The sequence below is a fragment of the Anas acuta genome, chromosome 20 (genome assembly GCF_963932015.1).
Source record: "Anas acuta chromosome 20, bAnaAcu1.1, whole genome shotgun sequence".
NCBI lineage: Eukaryota > Metazoa > Chordata > Aves > Anseriformes > Anatidae > Anas > Anas acuta.
Genome location: NC_088998.1, coordinates 2541018 through 2558044, shown reverse-complemented (window position 1 = coordinate 2558044; position 17027 = coordinate 2541018). Strand labels below are relative to the sequence as shown.

At 48.3% G+C, this 17027-nt stretch overlaps 1 protein-coding gene across 2 annotated transcripts in view; it reads right to left on the bottom strand.

The window, feature by feature from the left end:
- CACNA1B (calcium voltage-gated channel subunit alpha1 B) overlaps positions 1-17027 on the bottom strand; it is a 299175-nt gene that overhangs the window by 170776 nt on the left and 111372 nt on the right. For both annotated transcript variants that reach the window (XM_068656842.1, XM_068656844.1), the window contains 3 exons: positions 9321-9412; positions 6976-7128; positions 2592-2779 (listed from right to left, as the gene is read on the bottom strand). In XM_068656842.1, the coding sequence (XP_068512943.1) occupies positions 2592-2779; positions 6976-7128; positions 9321-9412 (433 nt within the window). The remainder of the gene's footprint in view (positions 1-2591; positions 2780-6975; positions 7129-9320; positions 9413-17027) is intronic.

Genomic DNA, 17027 nt, shown 5'->3' with positions numbered 1-17027 from the left:
CTGTGGCAGTGGTCATACAATGGCTGGGTTAAGGCTGAGCTTGAGGAGGATGTAGCCAGGTGTCTAGTTAGCAGGACAAGAAACCCCAGCTTTTCTCCTTATTAATGCGTAGTCACAGTTTACATAGACTGCATCTTGCAGTCCCACTGCCTTTTGCAAATCTTAAGCAACACATTGAAAGGAGGTTCATAGCTCAGCTCTGACACCTGGGGAACGCAGGTTTCCTTAAGGAGACCAGAGGCTGAGGCTAGCAGGAAAATTCACTTAATCTCTGCAAAATTTTTCTGAATGCAAGTGGCAACATCTTATGATAATCCAGTATGGGTCCCGTAGGAACCCAGCTAATTCCAACAGCATTACTGACAAGCACATGCAGGGCTGAGCAGCGCTGGAAGGACTGGACTTTGCACTGCTGCTACCTCTGCATCCACAGACACTCGCCACACCAGGCTTGCAGTCATTGCTGCAGCAAGCTTTGGGCTTTTGTTTCATTTTTACATTTGACAAACCTAGAGTGGGCACAGAATAAACCATGATAAAAGCCAAGCAGCCAGAAAACAGCAGATGACTGAAGCCGTGAACAAGTTAAGGACTGTACAAAGTGGATCTTCTCTCCACCCACACCTTTTCTTGGCTGCTAACCTGCAAAAGCACAGCCAGCTCTTCAGCAAGCAGAGCAGCACAGGACGGGGTGACAGCGTGGAGGGGAGGGCCAAAGAAGGGGGCAGAGCTGGCTGCTGGTGTCGGCTGTGTGCAGCCTGCCAAGTGGCCCAGTAACACTACACACACTGCTCATCCTCCACCCTGCAAGACCACCCAGAGATCCTCATATCTATCATAGACGTGAACCCACCAACCATTACAACCTAACCCGGGGTCTGAGGCAAGAGCTGTACAAAGCCTGGCATTGTACAGCAAATATGTACTGCATCTCATCCAGGCATCTGTTTCCAATTAGATTAATGGACATCTAAAATGATACTATAATAATTTTCAAAGCAACCCCCAAAATCAATATCCCAATACTAAGCTCTCTCTCTTTTTTTTTTTTTTTTTTTTTTTGCGTATGGTACAAAAGGCAGTTTGGGAGAAGATGATCTAATACACCACATATTGATTAATCAATTCCAGCCAGGATGCTAATGGGCTTTTCTTACAACAGTTGGCAGTAGAAGGAGGCAGTGGGATTGTTGAATGAGAGTAGGAGAAACCGGTTGTGTGATGAAGTTTCAGGGCAAGGGGAGGGCATGCAATGGGGAAATGAGCCCTTCTTGAGATCACTCTAAGGCAAAGACTTGGAAGAAATGAAGGAACTGAGCAACAAACGGTAAAGGTAATAAATCAGATATATTGGCTTCAAACACAGCAGAATTGTACCTTGCAATTTACTGTGGTTGATATTAATAATACTCTCCTGTTGCTACAGAAACCCTCACAGGAAGGTCTGCAAACGAGCCCAGCATGGGTCCAGAGTCTATAATGTAGTAGACTGAATATTTTGTCGTCCTACCAGACACAGAAATGATCTATTAATGCCTACTCCAGTTATTTTTCCACATTAGCACTTTTGTCTAAGACAGGGTGGGGTAATTCAGATCTTCCACACATAGCTGTCTCACCGCCTGTCCCCATACAGTCAACAGAAAGCAGCAGCTGCTGCAGGCATACACTGCTAAATCATCATCACTGCTAAATTATCATCATTCCTAAAGTGAGTTGGAAAGTGCTCTCTCCTGCATGCCCCTGGACTTGACAAAGCCCTTTACTACCACCGAAAATGAGAGTACAAACCGGACAGACCATCCCCCAACCTGTTACACCCACTGTGGAAATACTGGAAATATGGGAAGATCCGAGCAAAGCATGAAGCTGGGGACAACAGGTCTGCGACAGGCACACAAGTCCCTGCTGACTCCCAAAGAGAGGCTGGGCACACTTCACAAGAAAATAGGATACAGTCGCTGGAAACCAGCCCGAGGGATCTATTCCCAGCCTGTGTAAATCACCTCCTGGCCCACAAAGAAGGCAAGGATTAGGAGCTTGCCTCAGTACAGGACACCTCAAAAGCCTAAGTATGAATTAGAGACACAAGCGACAGCATTACACTACCAGAAATACAAAGACATTCAGTTGTTTGTGTGGGGTTGTTCCACTTTTTTAAGAAGGAGAGCAATAAAACTGACCAAGAGGTTTTGACCTTGAGTGGTTGCCACAGTCATGGTTCTGGCTGGCAGAGCTGGAGGCAGCAGAGGCCCTACTGACACAATTCAGCCTGGCAGATCTTCTCTTTAGCCAGGGTCATGCCAGGCATGACGGTGATGGATAGGGCTTTGCAAAATTGTACTGATGTTGTCAAAATTAGTACTGAATCTCTATGCAAAAATCCAGCCCTCACCGTTCGTTGCTGCAGATTACAAAGCCTATCACAAAGGCTGGACCCAACTGAGAGAGGAAACCTTCAGCTGCTAATCAATAAGAAAAAAAAAAAAAGCACAAGCACAAACTGACTTCTTTGTCCTGCAAACCATTCTTAAACTAGTGCAAGCCGTACCAGCACCCCCACAGTCGTACAGCCCCGTCAGCAGACTCACATTGTAGAGGATGTCGGTCCATCCCTCCATGGTGATGCACTGGAAGACGGTGAGCACAGCAAAGAGGATGTTGTCGAAGTTGGTGATGCCGTAGTTGGGCCCTTGCCAGTACTCCCTGCAGGTCGTCCCAACCTCACACTGCCTGGCAGGGGGCTCCTCTCCGCAAGGAAAATCTCCCACCTCGTCGCCTGCAGAGGAGAGCAGAGGGGAGAAAAAGTCACCGACCCAAGCCAGGCAAGGCAGCTGGTGCTGCCGTGTCCTCCTTGTGCCATCACATGAGACCGGGTTGTATTTCAGGCTTCCTTGTGCCACTCTGGGCATGTAAAAGATGTTACACTCGTGAGCATTTATATCCTGTTGTGCTATAAGGCGGCAGTTTTACGGCAGGGTGGAGCAGAGCTAACCCCAAAGTGCTCACAATTTGCAATTAATTCTTCAGCCATGTCATATGTAGAATCTCAGAGCCATGATAACATGGGTTGGAAAAGACTTTCAAGATCAGCTTGTCCAACCTGACCTATCGAGTTCCATCTCTAAACCACGACTGTTAGTGCCACAAATGAGAAAAACACACACACACACACAAAAAGCACAGTACAGTAAAAACAAAGGCATGGGAATGGTGCAAACAAAGAGTCACTGAGACACAGCTATGCTGCATAAAGGTGTATTAAAGTGCTAAATATTGGCACTATAACATTATAGCACAAGGGCAGGTTCGGCACTAGTGCCTTACACAAGAGCTGCTTGCAGGTGGCCCCAGAGCTGTCCAGACACTGGACCACAGCTGCACGGGGAGCCTCTGGCTGCATTACAAGGCAGTACACCAACAGCTCCAGCCCCACTGTAAGCTTTGTGTTTCTGCCCAAAGGGCAATGCTGGCAGAGGAAGCATCCTGCTACCAGCTTGACTGAAGCAGGGGTCACTCCACAGACCCAGGGAAGCAAGGAAGAAAAAGTCTGTTGTGGTTAAGGACCTCCAGAGACGGCCAAAAGAGTGGCCCATGTCGTCCAGGGCCAGCTGTGACGCACTGCAGCCCTCCAGAGACATCGTCAGCACCAACAGAGAGCAGTTGGAAAACCCAGCACTTTATTTTTCTAAAGCAAATAAATACACTAAGCAATGTTCCTATTTACACAGAGATGCAATTCTGGAAATATTAAATGGTTTTAAAAGTGACATGTTATGGTAATGGAGCAACAAACTCCACAAAATCAAATTCACCAGGGGGGAAACAAAATCAGCGCTAACAATAATTAGGAGTAATCATTCCATAGAGCAAAGCCTGCAGGAGGAAAACAAGACCGTCACTGGCTGCAGGACGTGTGTGTGTGCGTGTGCGACATTTTCCTGTTGACTCAACACCTTAAAGCAGGGCATCTCTCCCCAGCTCCCATATGGGTCACCACAGGCTTTCGTAAGGGCTTGGTGAGACAGGGCTGCACAAAGAAAATATCAAATCTGGCTCTTGCAGACCGTTCGTGAGCATGCCTTAACAAAGGATCCAGTTTTCTCTCTGTTTGGCCTTTTGTTACCAGGTAGTGCTCTGAAAATGCGACGCACATCCTTGTTCTTTTTGAGAGAGAGATGCTGATGGACCAGAACCGGTCCCTGCTCCCACGGCTGGGGAAGAAACAGGAAGAAAGGGGAGTGTCAAGGAAAAAAAGGGGGTTAATAAACATGATGCTCTCCTTTCCTCTTTTCTCCTTCAGCTTCAGGGCACTTGGGCAGGGTGAGGAGCTGCAGAGGGCAGTCGCTTAAAACCCCTGTGTCAGCAGAGTAGGCTGCATGGAGGATGCAGAGAGAGGAAAGCAAGTCAGGCACTGGAAAAAGCACAGCCAATACTTTTTTTTTTTTTTTTTACCCATTTTTCATCAAAATTAAGAGGTGTTTTCACTGGCTCAGAACAGTCTGTCCGTCTGAGTGGCAGCAGCCCTGAATGACCCATTTGCCGTATTTTGGTCCCCAGCATCCCTCTGGTGCAGACTATTACTGACCTACCCAGGGCTGCCGGGCTGTCAGGGCTGCAGCAACATTTACTGCTGACACCTCCACAGTGAGCTGAAGTCATGGCTGGTACCACTCATCTGGCTCCCAATTCCAGGGAAAATCTCCGGAATTTGCTCACTTTGGGGATTTAGAACAGAAACCAGCGTGAGCAAGTCCTCATTCGCTAATCTGCCACCCTTTGACAGAGGCATCTCTTTAATGAGGTTCACATTTCCACGCTGAAGTCAGCCTTTGGAGCCCGTGGTATCAGGCCTGGGCTCGTTAATGCACCTCTTCGGAGCCGACGAGCACTTAGGAGCGAACGGCTGGGCTGCCGGCACCGCGGGATGCGCGGCTGCTCCGCTCACAGGGGACCGCAGCGCCAGGAAGCCTCGCTGCCCTGCCCTTCCAGAAACACCACCGTGCCGTTTCCTGCGCAGCAGCTCGAATCGATCCCCGTAATTCGCCCAACCATGGACGCATTTCCCCTCAAGAAAAGCAGGGGCAGTGCCCGTAAGCGCAGGTGCCTTCCGCACCGCCAGCCTGCGCTGCCGCCGAGCCTCCAGGTACCGCGATGCCACGATGCAAGGTGCACAGCAGCATCTTTTGGCTGTGCTCCCAACTCCTATCTGGGCCCCCCCAGCAAGCAGCAGCCACTTACACCCAATTTGTACATGTGTCAATTCTGTCCTCAGCCCCCAGCTTGGCATGGAGACCTCTCAGCCTTCACCGAGGTCACAGAGCTGTTTGCAGAGAAGAGGAACAGCACTGGGGTTTATCTTTCCATATCAAGTTAACCAGTTTCTGGAGGGGCAAATAAATAAATGAATTGTTCTTTTGCCCACTGGCGACAGGCACCATAGCAGAGAACGAGGCGCAGAGCCCAGCGCTCCCAGCCTGCAGCCACCACCTGCAAACCAGGGATGCGAGAACTCACCCATCTCGTTCCGGGGCTGCAATTCAACAGATCCGACAACACCCCTTGAATATGCAAACCCCTCTTCAGAAGTGCTTTCTCCTTCCCCACCTAAGCGAGAACGTTGCTACATCCTACACACCGATGCTGTTACCGGTGTTATTCCTCTGTGACCGCTGCAGTAGCCTGAGACATCGCAGTGAGCTGAGACCTTCTGCTTGGCACCAAACACACGCACAGCAACAAGACTTTCCTCTCCTACAAATCCAGCCTGAAAATTCACTTCTTCCAGGAAGCACCATGTTTTGCTTGCAAGCAATCTCTAAACACCTGACTGTCCTTTACAAGTTGTGTTCTGTTTTGCTAATGAACATAAGCAAGAAAACAATTTCTCCCTGCTTTTGCAAAGCTCTGTGTAAACTGAATATATTAAACTGTTTCCATGTTGTTGTTTGTTATAAAGCCTTGCGAAGGATGCCCAGAGATTTGGCTGGGATGTTCTTTTATTACCATTTGAATGCATATAAATAAATCAATATGAAGACCTATTAGTGATAATCACTGAAAATACAAGACTGTGCTTTAAAGACAGTCAATTATACCTTAAATTGCAATCTTTTGGAGACAGGAACAATATTTCCATCTGTGGATAGTCCAGATAATCAGCACATATTAGCACTACTCTAACAGGAATATTAAAAAATTACATGGGGAAAAAATGGCTTTTGTTTGTCTGTGTGCTTTTAAATTGAAACAAATTCGCTGAGCCTGAGCACCTGCTGTGCTGGCAAGGCTGCACGGTGCCCCTCACCAGACGCTCTTCCTATTCACCTTCATGACCACTCCCTGCCCTGCCCTGTTTGAAGGACATTTTTATCCCTTTCTCCATCAGAGGGCCCCTTGCCTTCCATTTATTTACCTTTTTTTTTCTTTTTCTCTTTTTTTTTTTTCCTTTCGTTGCTCCCAGTCTTTTCACCCTTCCTGATCTCACTGATGTTCTCATACCCCAGAAACCTTCCAAGGAAATTCCCCAGTCAGAAAACTGTTCAGAGAGTGAAACCCACTGAAACTGTGAACAGAGACCAACAAACTGAAACTAAAACCAACCCTTCAACAAGCTGGAACCACCGGAATTTGTTTCTGCATGTCTCTTATGAAAAACAAGTCTCCCATACCAGGAGATCCTAAGCACTTTCATCTCGCTCTTGTGTAGACTGACAGCAACCCACCAGCATGAAGGCTGGGTGTAAAAGTGACAGAAGGATCTGTCCCAGTGCTTGTAGGGGGGAAAAAAGTCTGTAAACTCTTAGAGTAGGGGGGTAAAGACAGAGGGAATACAGCAAACATTGAGAAGGAAAAGCAACATAAGAGCAGGATGGAGAAAAGCATCTTATGGAGATGGAAAGCAACCCGATGTGGTGATGGGGCCTGGAAACATCACGACAATCCACTGGGATGGCAGCAAAGCCCCAGTCTCACCTGTCTCGTTGGAGAAGCAGGTTTTGTGAAACTTCCCCATGTAGAACTCCAGCCCGATGATGGCAAACATCACGATGGCGAAGAAGAGGAGCAGCCCGATCTGAAGCAGGGGCACCATCGCCTTCATGATGGACTTGAGGACAACCTGCAAACCTGTGGGGCAGGGAGAAACAGGTAGTCAGCGAGGGATGGAAAACAAGGGTTGGAGCAGGAGGTAAGGGGTTGTCTAAGGGCAAGATTAGGACTGGCAATGTCATGTAGTGCTGTGTTTCCCGGGGTGCTGTAAAGACAACACTACACGCATCACACTCTGAGGATGTCAGACACACAGTCAGGAGTTACCTTTTTCTGACCCTCTTACTTCAGATCACAGACTCAAAGCCCTCCTAAGCTTCAGAGACACAAAAAGGGCTTTTCCTGCAGCCAGTAGAGTCCAAGGACTCAGCTGGGAGCTGAACCAGGCCCTTAAGGCAGATCCTGTGACCATGGGGGTGGCCTTAGGCCTGCTTCCAGCAGAGCAATGCAGAAGCAAACGGAAAAGAGACCCAAACGCCATCTTCCAGGGCTCTCCATCTACAGCTTTTTCACTGGCTCTGAAACTCATTTTCAATTAAAACCAGAAGAGATAAGGCTAGAGAGGCTGGCGAGATGGAGGTGTCAGATAGCGTCACGCAGACGCACATAACAAAATAAATTCAGTGATAACTGGCAGCTGAGAGCCACCTTGGCGGCCTGCTCGGAGGTGCTGAGAAGGAAGGGTCATCGGTGCCTTGCCACCTTGTTCTGTGCAGCTCTACCGAGGTCAACGTGGGGCACACAGAAAAAAAGCATTAATATCTGTTGGAGAGGAAAAAATACCTGGAGTGTAGGAGAAAAAAGAGTCTAGGATGCTCGTAAATGAATGAACCTCAAGGCCGTACATTTTTAAAAGGGGGTGGGAAAAGCACAGTGCACACAGCATTTGCAGCATCACTAAAACATGAGAGCAAACGATGCTGTATGGGAAAACGCTGTGCTGGTCCAGGGCATGTCACCAGCCTGGAGAGCACGTATCCCCCCAGGACGGGGACACTCCTGTGGGACCACAGCCCCATGCAGGGACACTGGAGCCCAGTGCTTATGGAAACACTTATACAATTACTTTAGTCCCTCTTCCTCAATACCGAAATCAGTGAGCAGATACTTGTGTCGGCTGGAAACAGTTTGTGTCAAAATTCCCCAGCTTGAGGCCTTTTCCCCCCCCATAACACTCATCAGCAGAAGCAATATCTTTCACTGAAAGTACTGCCTTATGTAGAGAAAGTAGAAAATATTTCAGGCACACAAAGCCCATTCTGAGCTACCCTATTATAAAAAAAAACATATTGGTACTTCCACAAACCTTACTTCCCTGACATCCTTAGACATGGGCAAGACAAACATAAGAAAGAGCCAGCAGCACCTCCTTATTAGAGACCCTATAAATAAATAACATTTTTCCAAAGCCTAGCCAAGGACCTGTGCTATGTGGGGATTCAGACTGAAGCCCTGCCTGCAAAAGGATGCTGATTTCAGGTTTTTTTGGATGCTGTTAGTATCTGGCATAACCCCTTGCTGGATCTCTATGGCACTGGCATTTCAGCCCCGAAGTAGCAGAGCTGACATCCCAGCCCACAGCCTGAGAGGAGAGGGGCTGCCCAGGGGTTAATGAGGAGCATCCCACAGAGCTGAGGGGTTTGCTGCAGGGAAAACCTCCCTGTTCCATGCTCAGAAATGAAATATGCTCCTGACAGCCATCCCCTCTAGCAGGCAGAGAGCTGGTGAGCAATGACAGGCAAAAACGCAATAAGCAATGGTGCCAGGGCTTGGGCAGTCTCAGGGCATAAGCAAGACAATATGCAGTTCCCCATCAGACCCTTCACTTTGGCATGTAAAAAAGATCAAGTTGCCAATGAGAAGGGAAGAGTAAGTCCTATCCATTCCATGCCTTAGTTTTTTCCCTGGTGCTACAGAAGCATCAAACCCCCCAGCAGGGTGTGAGATGCTCAGCTGAAGTTGTTGGAAGATCCAAGCTCAGGGCTAGGGGCCTGAAAGCTGCAAAATTTTGGCCTCATGGCTTTGTATCTGAATTGAAACAATCCAACCCCAATGGCACAGGCGTCCCAGGACAACTCCCTGCCACCCACCCGCATTGCTGAAATCAGGCACTATCCACAGCCTGGGGGAACAAAAACAGGAGCTAGCAAAAACAAGGAGCCACAGACCACAAAGAAGCAGAGGAAGAACATATTGCTCAGAAAAGCATACTACACCCCAAAAGCTCTAGAGCCCTTTGGCTGTGAAGGTGACATTATCATGGCACTCACTTGGGATTCCTGACACCAGCTTCAGGGGCCGCAGCACTCGGACAGCTCGCAGGGTCCGCAGGTCAAAGTCAGTCCCAGCAGTTGCCAGAATCCTAATGTCAAAAAAGAGAAGAGAAAGAGAGGGGAAAAATGGGATTAAATGCAAATTCCCGTTTCCAAAGCGTGAATAGACATATTCAGGCTGCTTCAGATTTTATACCTGTCATTACATTGAAAATTGTATCTGCTGGAAACCAATAATTTGCAGAGCTGCTGAGCTTTAATCAGACTGTAGGAAAATCCACAGTATCGGCTTGTTTAAGAGGCTGCTTACACACAGCGAGCAGGCCTGGCTCTGGCCCTTAGAGAACAGCACCCTGTACTTATAGGAAAGAATACACCATTTTAAGAATGAGACAGTGAAAAGAAAATAACCCCCTCAGTTACGCCAGAAATTACCTGCCAGAGCTTTTTGCCACAATAAATTCAGGGATTCCTTAGGTACCAATGCGTGGTGTTTCTTAATATCTGAAGTAGGGTCTGGTTATATACTTTATCTGAACAAAAATTAATTTCACACTGAGCACCTTATTCATGGAGACCATCCAGAGAGCAGGGTGCATTTCCTATGGTATGCTGTTGTAACTCTGGTAAGAAGTACAGATCCCAAACCCAAGTGATTCTTTAAAAATGAAATTTCTTCAAAAGATGAAAGAGCTTTGGCGTTTTGGGACACAGTAAAGGAAGAAATATTGTCATAGTATCCACAATCCACAAAGACATGAACTCCTTGATTGAAGAGCTGCAAGACACACATTACCCACAGAGAGCATGGCAAAGCTTCATTCACTAATTAGCGTAGCTCTTCCTTCAACGTTTCAACAAAAAAATTCTTGATTTAAGACACAAGCTAACCATGCAGTTAGTCAAAACCCTCTCACCAACTCCTTCTTCACTGCCTAATTTAAAGTGCTGATGGGTGATTTCCACTAGTTTTTGCCAGGTTTGTTCCCAGGCTGCTGTATCAAGGCAGGGGGTGCTGAGCAGCCAGCCCACGGTGGGACGTGCAAGCACCCAGCCACCTGCAGTGAACACACTTGGAGCCACCACTGTTACAACCAAACCAACAAAAGCGTGCCCACGCGGACCCAACCTTTACTGCGACCTGACACTTTGCCAAACCTTCCCCAAGAGCTACAGCAGCAGAAAGACTTGAAAAACTGGTCAAAACGTGATATCCCAGAGCTGCCATTAGGAGCAGTGGAGGACCTCTCCTGTGGAGCATGGGAGAGCTGGAAGGAGGTTGTCAGACACGGGCATCCCCTGGGGATACAGCACCACGGCACCGCAGCGCCAGGTCCCATGCAGTGATGCTCCAAGAGGCACAGAGCACCCACAGCATGCAGCACCCAAATCTCCACCTGTCCAGAAGCCGGTTTTTCTTCAGTTCCTTATAACATGCTGCTGAGCTCTCAGGGAAGTGGCCATCTACCCTAAAGATAACAGGAAAATCAGAGTTTTTCAAACTCTGCAATGTTACTGCGTGGCAAGTACTAAGCAGGACGTCCGGCAAACTGGGAGGATGTGGCTGTGCTCACAGAGCAGCTCCACGACTTAAAACCCTGTCCTTGACTTACTGACTGACTTAATGCTGCTGCCAAGCGTGGGCCAGGGAAGAGCAGGCTCAGCATTGCTGTGCGGAAGGGGCCAGACTCAAGCAGCAGGAGGTGCTGGAGATCAGGAAAAACCATGCTGAGATGTTGGATGGCAACAGAGGCAGCAGCAAGCCAGGCCCCTTGGAGCAGAGTATCTATTCTATAGGACACCTGTTCCTACCTTTCCACGACCAGAAAATTCACGTTACGTCAGCTCTCTTGATGCCATTTGAGCAGAAACAACACGAAACAAATTTAAACCAAGGCCTATCACATTCAGAGAGTTCTAATTTTAACTTCTGCACCCATGCCAATGACTTCACTCCTCTTTTCCCTTCCCTCCATACTCACAAGGCAATTGCTCCCTTATAAACCCCAGCAGCCCGGGAGCAGCACACACTTCAAACCAAGAGATAATCTTGAACATCCACCTGGGATGTTGCTGCGAAAGGCACCATCAGTCTCTGGCAAGCTAAGATGGATTTGTGCTGTCATCGGGCACGTTTGTGCTACAAGCTGAGAGGAGGGGTGCTCGATACGTTCATTGGTTTGTTTCAGAACTCATCAAGGAGGAAACAGGAGTGAGGGGGGGATCAAATAGTCCCATGGCACCAGTAAATGCTCAGCAGCTGAAGGTCTTTGTTCCAGTCCTGTCTTCCTTAATAGGCTTGATGTTAAAAACAGTCTGCTCAACCTGTAGCAAAGCCCCCTAGTCAAAAACCCTAATTATTCATAAATTCTCACATCTTTAATGTTTTAATCACCTAGCTAATTTATATAGGAAATCCTACAGCTCACCACTTTCCATGGAGAGTTGCCCCATGGAATTTCAGTCTAATCATACGAAAAAAATCATGGGAACTGCCCATGCCCACATGGCTAAGCTGTCGCTGCCAGGTCTGCCCATGAATCAGCCACATTTGGAAAATTATAAAACCCCAGACAGATTTTACCTAGTGAGAAAAAAAATACAGCAGCATCCTAAACAAAGCCACTTGCATTGAGAGAAATGGAAGAGCAATGGGATGACGTGGTAGCTCTGGATCTAGAAATCCACATTTGAGACTTTTGGGTAAATGATGCAGGTGGTGGGTGCCCAGCCTTAAGCACCATGTGTCTCACAAGGAGGGCTGGATGTTGCAGGCTGTGACCATTGCCAACAGCCCAGGCAGGCCGTCCAAGCAGTGGCATGAGGAAAAGAGGGCCCTGCAGATTTTAGAAGTGATATGGGTTAGTGTCCAGCCTAGGAGCCCTGGGGTCTTACAGCTCCGAAGGACCAGCTGGCAGAAAGCTGGTGTCCAGGAAGTGCTTGGAGGACCAGGGAAGAGCAGAGGTGCATCTTCAGCAAAGCCTGCAAAAACAGTGCTAATTTACAGCTGCACTGCAGCCCGTGCCTCTAAACTGTTCGCAGATGTGTGTGGAAAACAGCCTCAGTGCCCCAGTGAGGGAAGGCTGCAATCAGCTCCGTGACATTTGCCCAAGCGCCAGCTTTCTGCTTCATTTTTCCCCACTCTTCCACAGTCCAGCTGAAAGCTCACAGAAGCCACTGTGAGTTGGGCCAGAACGAGTCGGAAATGGTCATTAAAAATATGGGAAACCGAGAGATGAAGGGAGCCAGCTGGCAAGCACGTCCTGACAATCCTGCCGAAGCTGTCCCGGCTGTGCAGCAAAGAGCTGAGAACAAAGCAGAGGTGCCGGACGAGCCAGGGCCGGGAGCAGGGATCAGCTGTGGAAAGCAGAAAATAGCACAGACAAGGTTTAAGCAGATAACTGCACAAAGATAAATGGATTGATGTGCAGCCCTTTTTGTTTCCTAACGGGTTGTACAGAAACTTTGAGATTTGGTAGGCTTACAGGAAGGAGTCTCGTACAAAATGAAAAATCGGATGAATCATGGAAGTGCAATGACCGAAATTAGCATCAAAAGGAGCAACCAAGCACAGGACTGACACAGCAACACCAGCACAGGGCCTGGCCAAAGCATCAGAGACATCCCCTTCAACACCATGATGTAAACTGCTGCTGGCCATAAGGCTCAAACTCCCCCAGACCCATCCTGTGTGAGCAAAGAGCAGGACTCATCATGGCCTGACCTCAGTAGTCAGGGTCTGCCCCACACCAAGCATTAGGATTCGCATCCCTGCCAAAGCACAAATAGAAATTCAAACACTGCAGCGAGTGCAACAAAATCTTGGTAAATCAGTTCGGTGCATACCTCGCCTTTGGCACAGAGGTGGCTGGCACAGGGGTGGCTGGCCGTCCAGACCCTTCCTGCTCACGTGCTGCTATGGGTCTGGAGATCTGGGCACACATCCTGCTAGCTCAGTGGTGCTCAGGACCACTGCAGACTGTCCCTCACTTGGATGACAACTTGGCTAGGCACTGCTTTCTGTAGCACCACCTCCACTAACAAGCTCTGACTTCTGTTCCCCGAGACAAAGGGCAGGTTTGTGATAAATACCTGATACCTTTTGTTCTAAGAATGCCTGGAATATATCATAAGAAGAGCTTATTCCCTTGGGTATAAAAGAATGCAAAGAACAGAGTGAAAGTGTCCTTCCTGAACATTATGCTAACATAAATAATTAGCAATCCATTTCTTGAAGTACCTAGGAGCTCAGTACTTCTATGTACAGGTTCAACAAGACACGCGTTGTCACACGATGCTGCACGTTTCCGAGCTGCCTGATACCATCGGTATCTGCTGGTATCGCTGTCCATAAATCACATCTGAGCCGTGCACCACAGAGCTGTGACTGGCTGCAAGTCCAGCAGCTTTGGCATCCCTGCTTGCAAGCAGATAACACAAAGCTACAGCAAAAGGCAGCGAGATGAATAACTGAGAATTATTAACACTTCCAAGCTGATATCTCTGCTGGACAACGCTGGTGCCAGGGCAGGTTCTGCTAGAGGAGAAATCACTGGCAGAAATTGTAGGCTTTTTTTTTTTTTTATGTAACCTTTTTATTTACTATAAACTCTAGTCCTAGAAAGTAGGGGAAAGAGCAATTTTTTTTTCAGACTTCTTATCCCAAATACCCATTTCTAAGAACTGAATCAATCTTTTCAGCAGGATTAGGAGAGAGACTAAATACCCATGAGACAGTTTCCCTGGGAAAAAAATAATAAGATAAAACTAGCCAACAGCACGGCAGCTGTCTGGTGGAAACAGCAACCACCACTTCACACCTGTAGACTCAGCCCCACCTAATCCAGGCACTGTGTCAGCACTGACCCCAAAATCTGTGGCAGAAGGGGGAGCACAGAAAACCCCAGTAAACCACTCCCACGTCCAGAACCAGGCTTTGGGCCCAGGCTGCTGACATTTAACAAGCTCCAGTGACCAGCAGGTCCTGCTTTGAAATATAAACCAAAGGGGGAAGGAAGGGCAGGCTGTCCTCCCTGCCTGTGACTCGAAGGAGCCTTTCCTGATGGCTGCCAGCTGTGGTAGGTCTTCATAAACATCAGGCAACCACTTCAGCAATGTTTCCCTGGTCTGGGAGGTCCATGGGTTGATTTTCACTTCTCTCTGTGCCCCCTACTAGCCGTGATCCTCTCCTGCACAATCCTCTCTGATTTCTCCTCCAGGGGGTAGAAAAGACCCTAACCCCAGCCCAAGGCAGTGGGCACCACCACCAGGATCACTTGTCATGCGTGGCAGCTGGGGACCCCAGCTGCAGAACTCACAAGCTTCTCTCCATCCCATGCCATCATCTAAATGCTTGGGAAATTCACAGGAAATATTGGGAGAAATTTTCTATTGAAATGAAAGGTTCTATCAAAAAGCTTCATTTCTATCTAAAAACATTAGCAAAATTCATATTATGTAGATAGGCTTTTTAACTGGTGTGTTTTCTTCAGAAATATAAGCAGAGCATTAAAAATTTACAAAAAAATATATTCTCCATTTCTTTTTTCCCCTGATCATGTTTGCCACAGGAGGCTGCTCTGATTGCCTCTATCCTCAGTGACTGAAGCATTTTAACCCCAAACCAGCACAAAGCACACTGCTGGCTGGAGCTGGCAAGACTTTCAAGGATCGGGAATGCCAGCAGCGCACCAAGCAGCGTAGGATAACCACCAGCCTCACCACACACGTGCTAAGCCTTTGAATTAATGATCTTTATTTGGAATCACAAACTGCTCTCGTGTCTGCCCTGCACAACGAATTGCTCGGCACTGACTCAGACCTCAGCCCACGACCAGCGGATTCCTGGACTGCTTTTTTTTCAGATGTCGTAGTAGTAACTTTAAAGGAAATCAGGCTTATTTTGAGTCAGAATCAGGCCAAATGACTGTTGGGTTTCTGACCAGAAGGAACACATTTCTGTGGGAAGCATCAAAGGAAGACCACTGGCATACACACACCAGCCCAAGCATGGAAATGAAAGAGCTGCCAACCGAGCCTTTCTGTGTGTCAGAAAAATTAACATGAGTTTCATCCCCATGAAAATGGGAAGCTAAGAAGACTGATTGAAACTAACTGTAACATCTACAGCCACTGTAAAAGCTTATTATCCAGCAAATCTGATCCTTATCATATTTCGCATGACATTACGGGGTTATAATCTCGTCGGCTCTGTGACACGCTCCTGCTCGGTGGCAGGACAGGCGAGATCCTGCCGTGTTGGTCTCCAGACTGCACAGCCTCTGCACCTCTGGGCTTGCTGCCAGACCAATTACCCTGACCCCACAAAGGGCAGACGTCAGAGTGGTTACCCTGACCCCACAAAGGGCAGATGCCCACAATTTTGGAGGGAGATGGAACATCTCCACCAGCAAGCCAAACACCTGAGCAGCACCTTTCTCCCCAGCACCCACAGCAGCCCTCCTTTGGATTTCATGTCCCCAGCCTCAGTGCAGACAAAATGAGATTGGGGTCCTCAAACAGGGGCAGCTGCTTTGCCCAGTGCAGGGAGCCGGCCCCGTGCTCGGGGTGCAGCGACGTGGCCATCAGCCCCACCGCCTCCTCCCCCAGCTGCCGCACAAATCTGCATGCGAACAGGCGCTGGAGCTCTTGGAAAGATGCCCTCTTTCACTCAGTTTGATTTCATGGTGTGTGAGCTTTATCTGACTACCGAAGACACACAGTCGACACCAGGTCGGAGCCGATAAGTAGATCTGGCACGCTAATTGCGCTGTTTAATTTATGGCAGGAACAGGTCCTTCTGTTGGCTCCAGCACTCCACATCGGTGACATCCCCACCAGCTGTCCCCAGGCCCTCCTGTATAAGAGGATCCTGCTTGCCAGCCCTCTGCCTCTTCTTTGGATGGCCAACACCAAGTCTCAGCACCTAACCAAGTATCTGCCTGTCTTAGCCTGCTCCTTCCCTTCAAAACACACGCACAACACTGCGTAAAGCATCCCAACCCTTTCCTTACCACCAGCCTATTCAGAGCAACTCAGCCTGGTCGGCTTGCTCAGATAAATGTTTGTCCCAAAACCGCATCCATCAAAATAACCTCACATGAACCTCTCTTTAGCTGTAACAAAGAGAGCAGAGTCCAAATCAAAAATATGTGGAAGAAATAACGATATTGAACAGTAAGGCAATACTCTGCTTCAGAGCCACAGCCAGCCAATTCATCCCTTGCTCTCACATCTCACAGGTGCATTTCTGAGCTTTTTGTACCATTAAATTTACCGCCAGCCCTCAGCTTACTGCCAACTGTCTACTCTTTGCATGGCAGAAATGCTGCAGAGTCCTAGGAGTAGGCACAGCAAAACGAGAGCAGGATTCCACCCCCCCAACCCACCTGCAACCTACTTTCCTGTCTGCAATCCCTGAGCCAGGCTCCGGGGAGAAGACAGGGAGAGGAGCATCTGTAGACACGCGCTCCTCTGCTACAGGAAAACATCAGCAGCTGAGCAGCGTGCACCGCTCAAACAAAAATGAGGTTTTGTGGAGCAGGGAGAGCTGAGGGTTGGCATCTGCCCAGGACAAAGGAATATATTCGGGTTACAACCAGGCAATTGCTCAAATAAGTCCTTGCTGCCTCTAAGCAGGAAAGACATCAACATACCACAGCATGTAGTATAAAAGGAAGCTCATTCGCAATAAGCCATGACAGC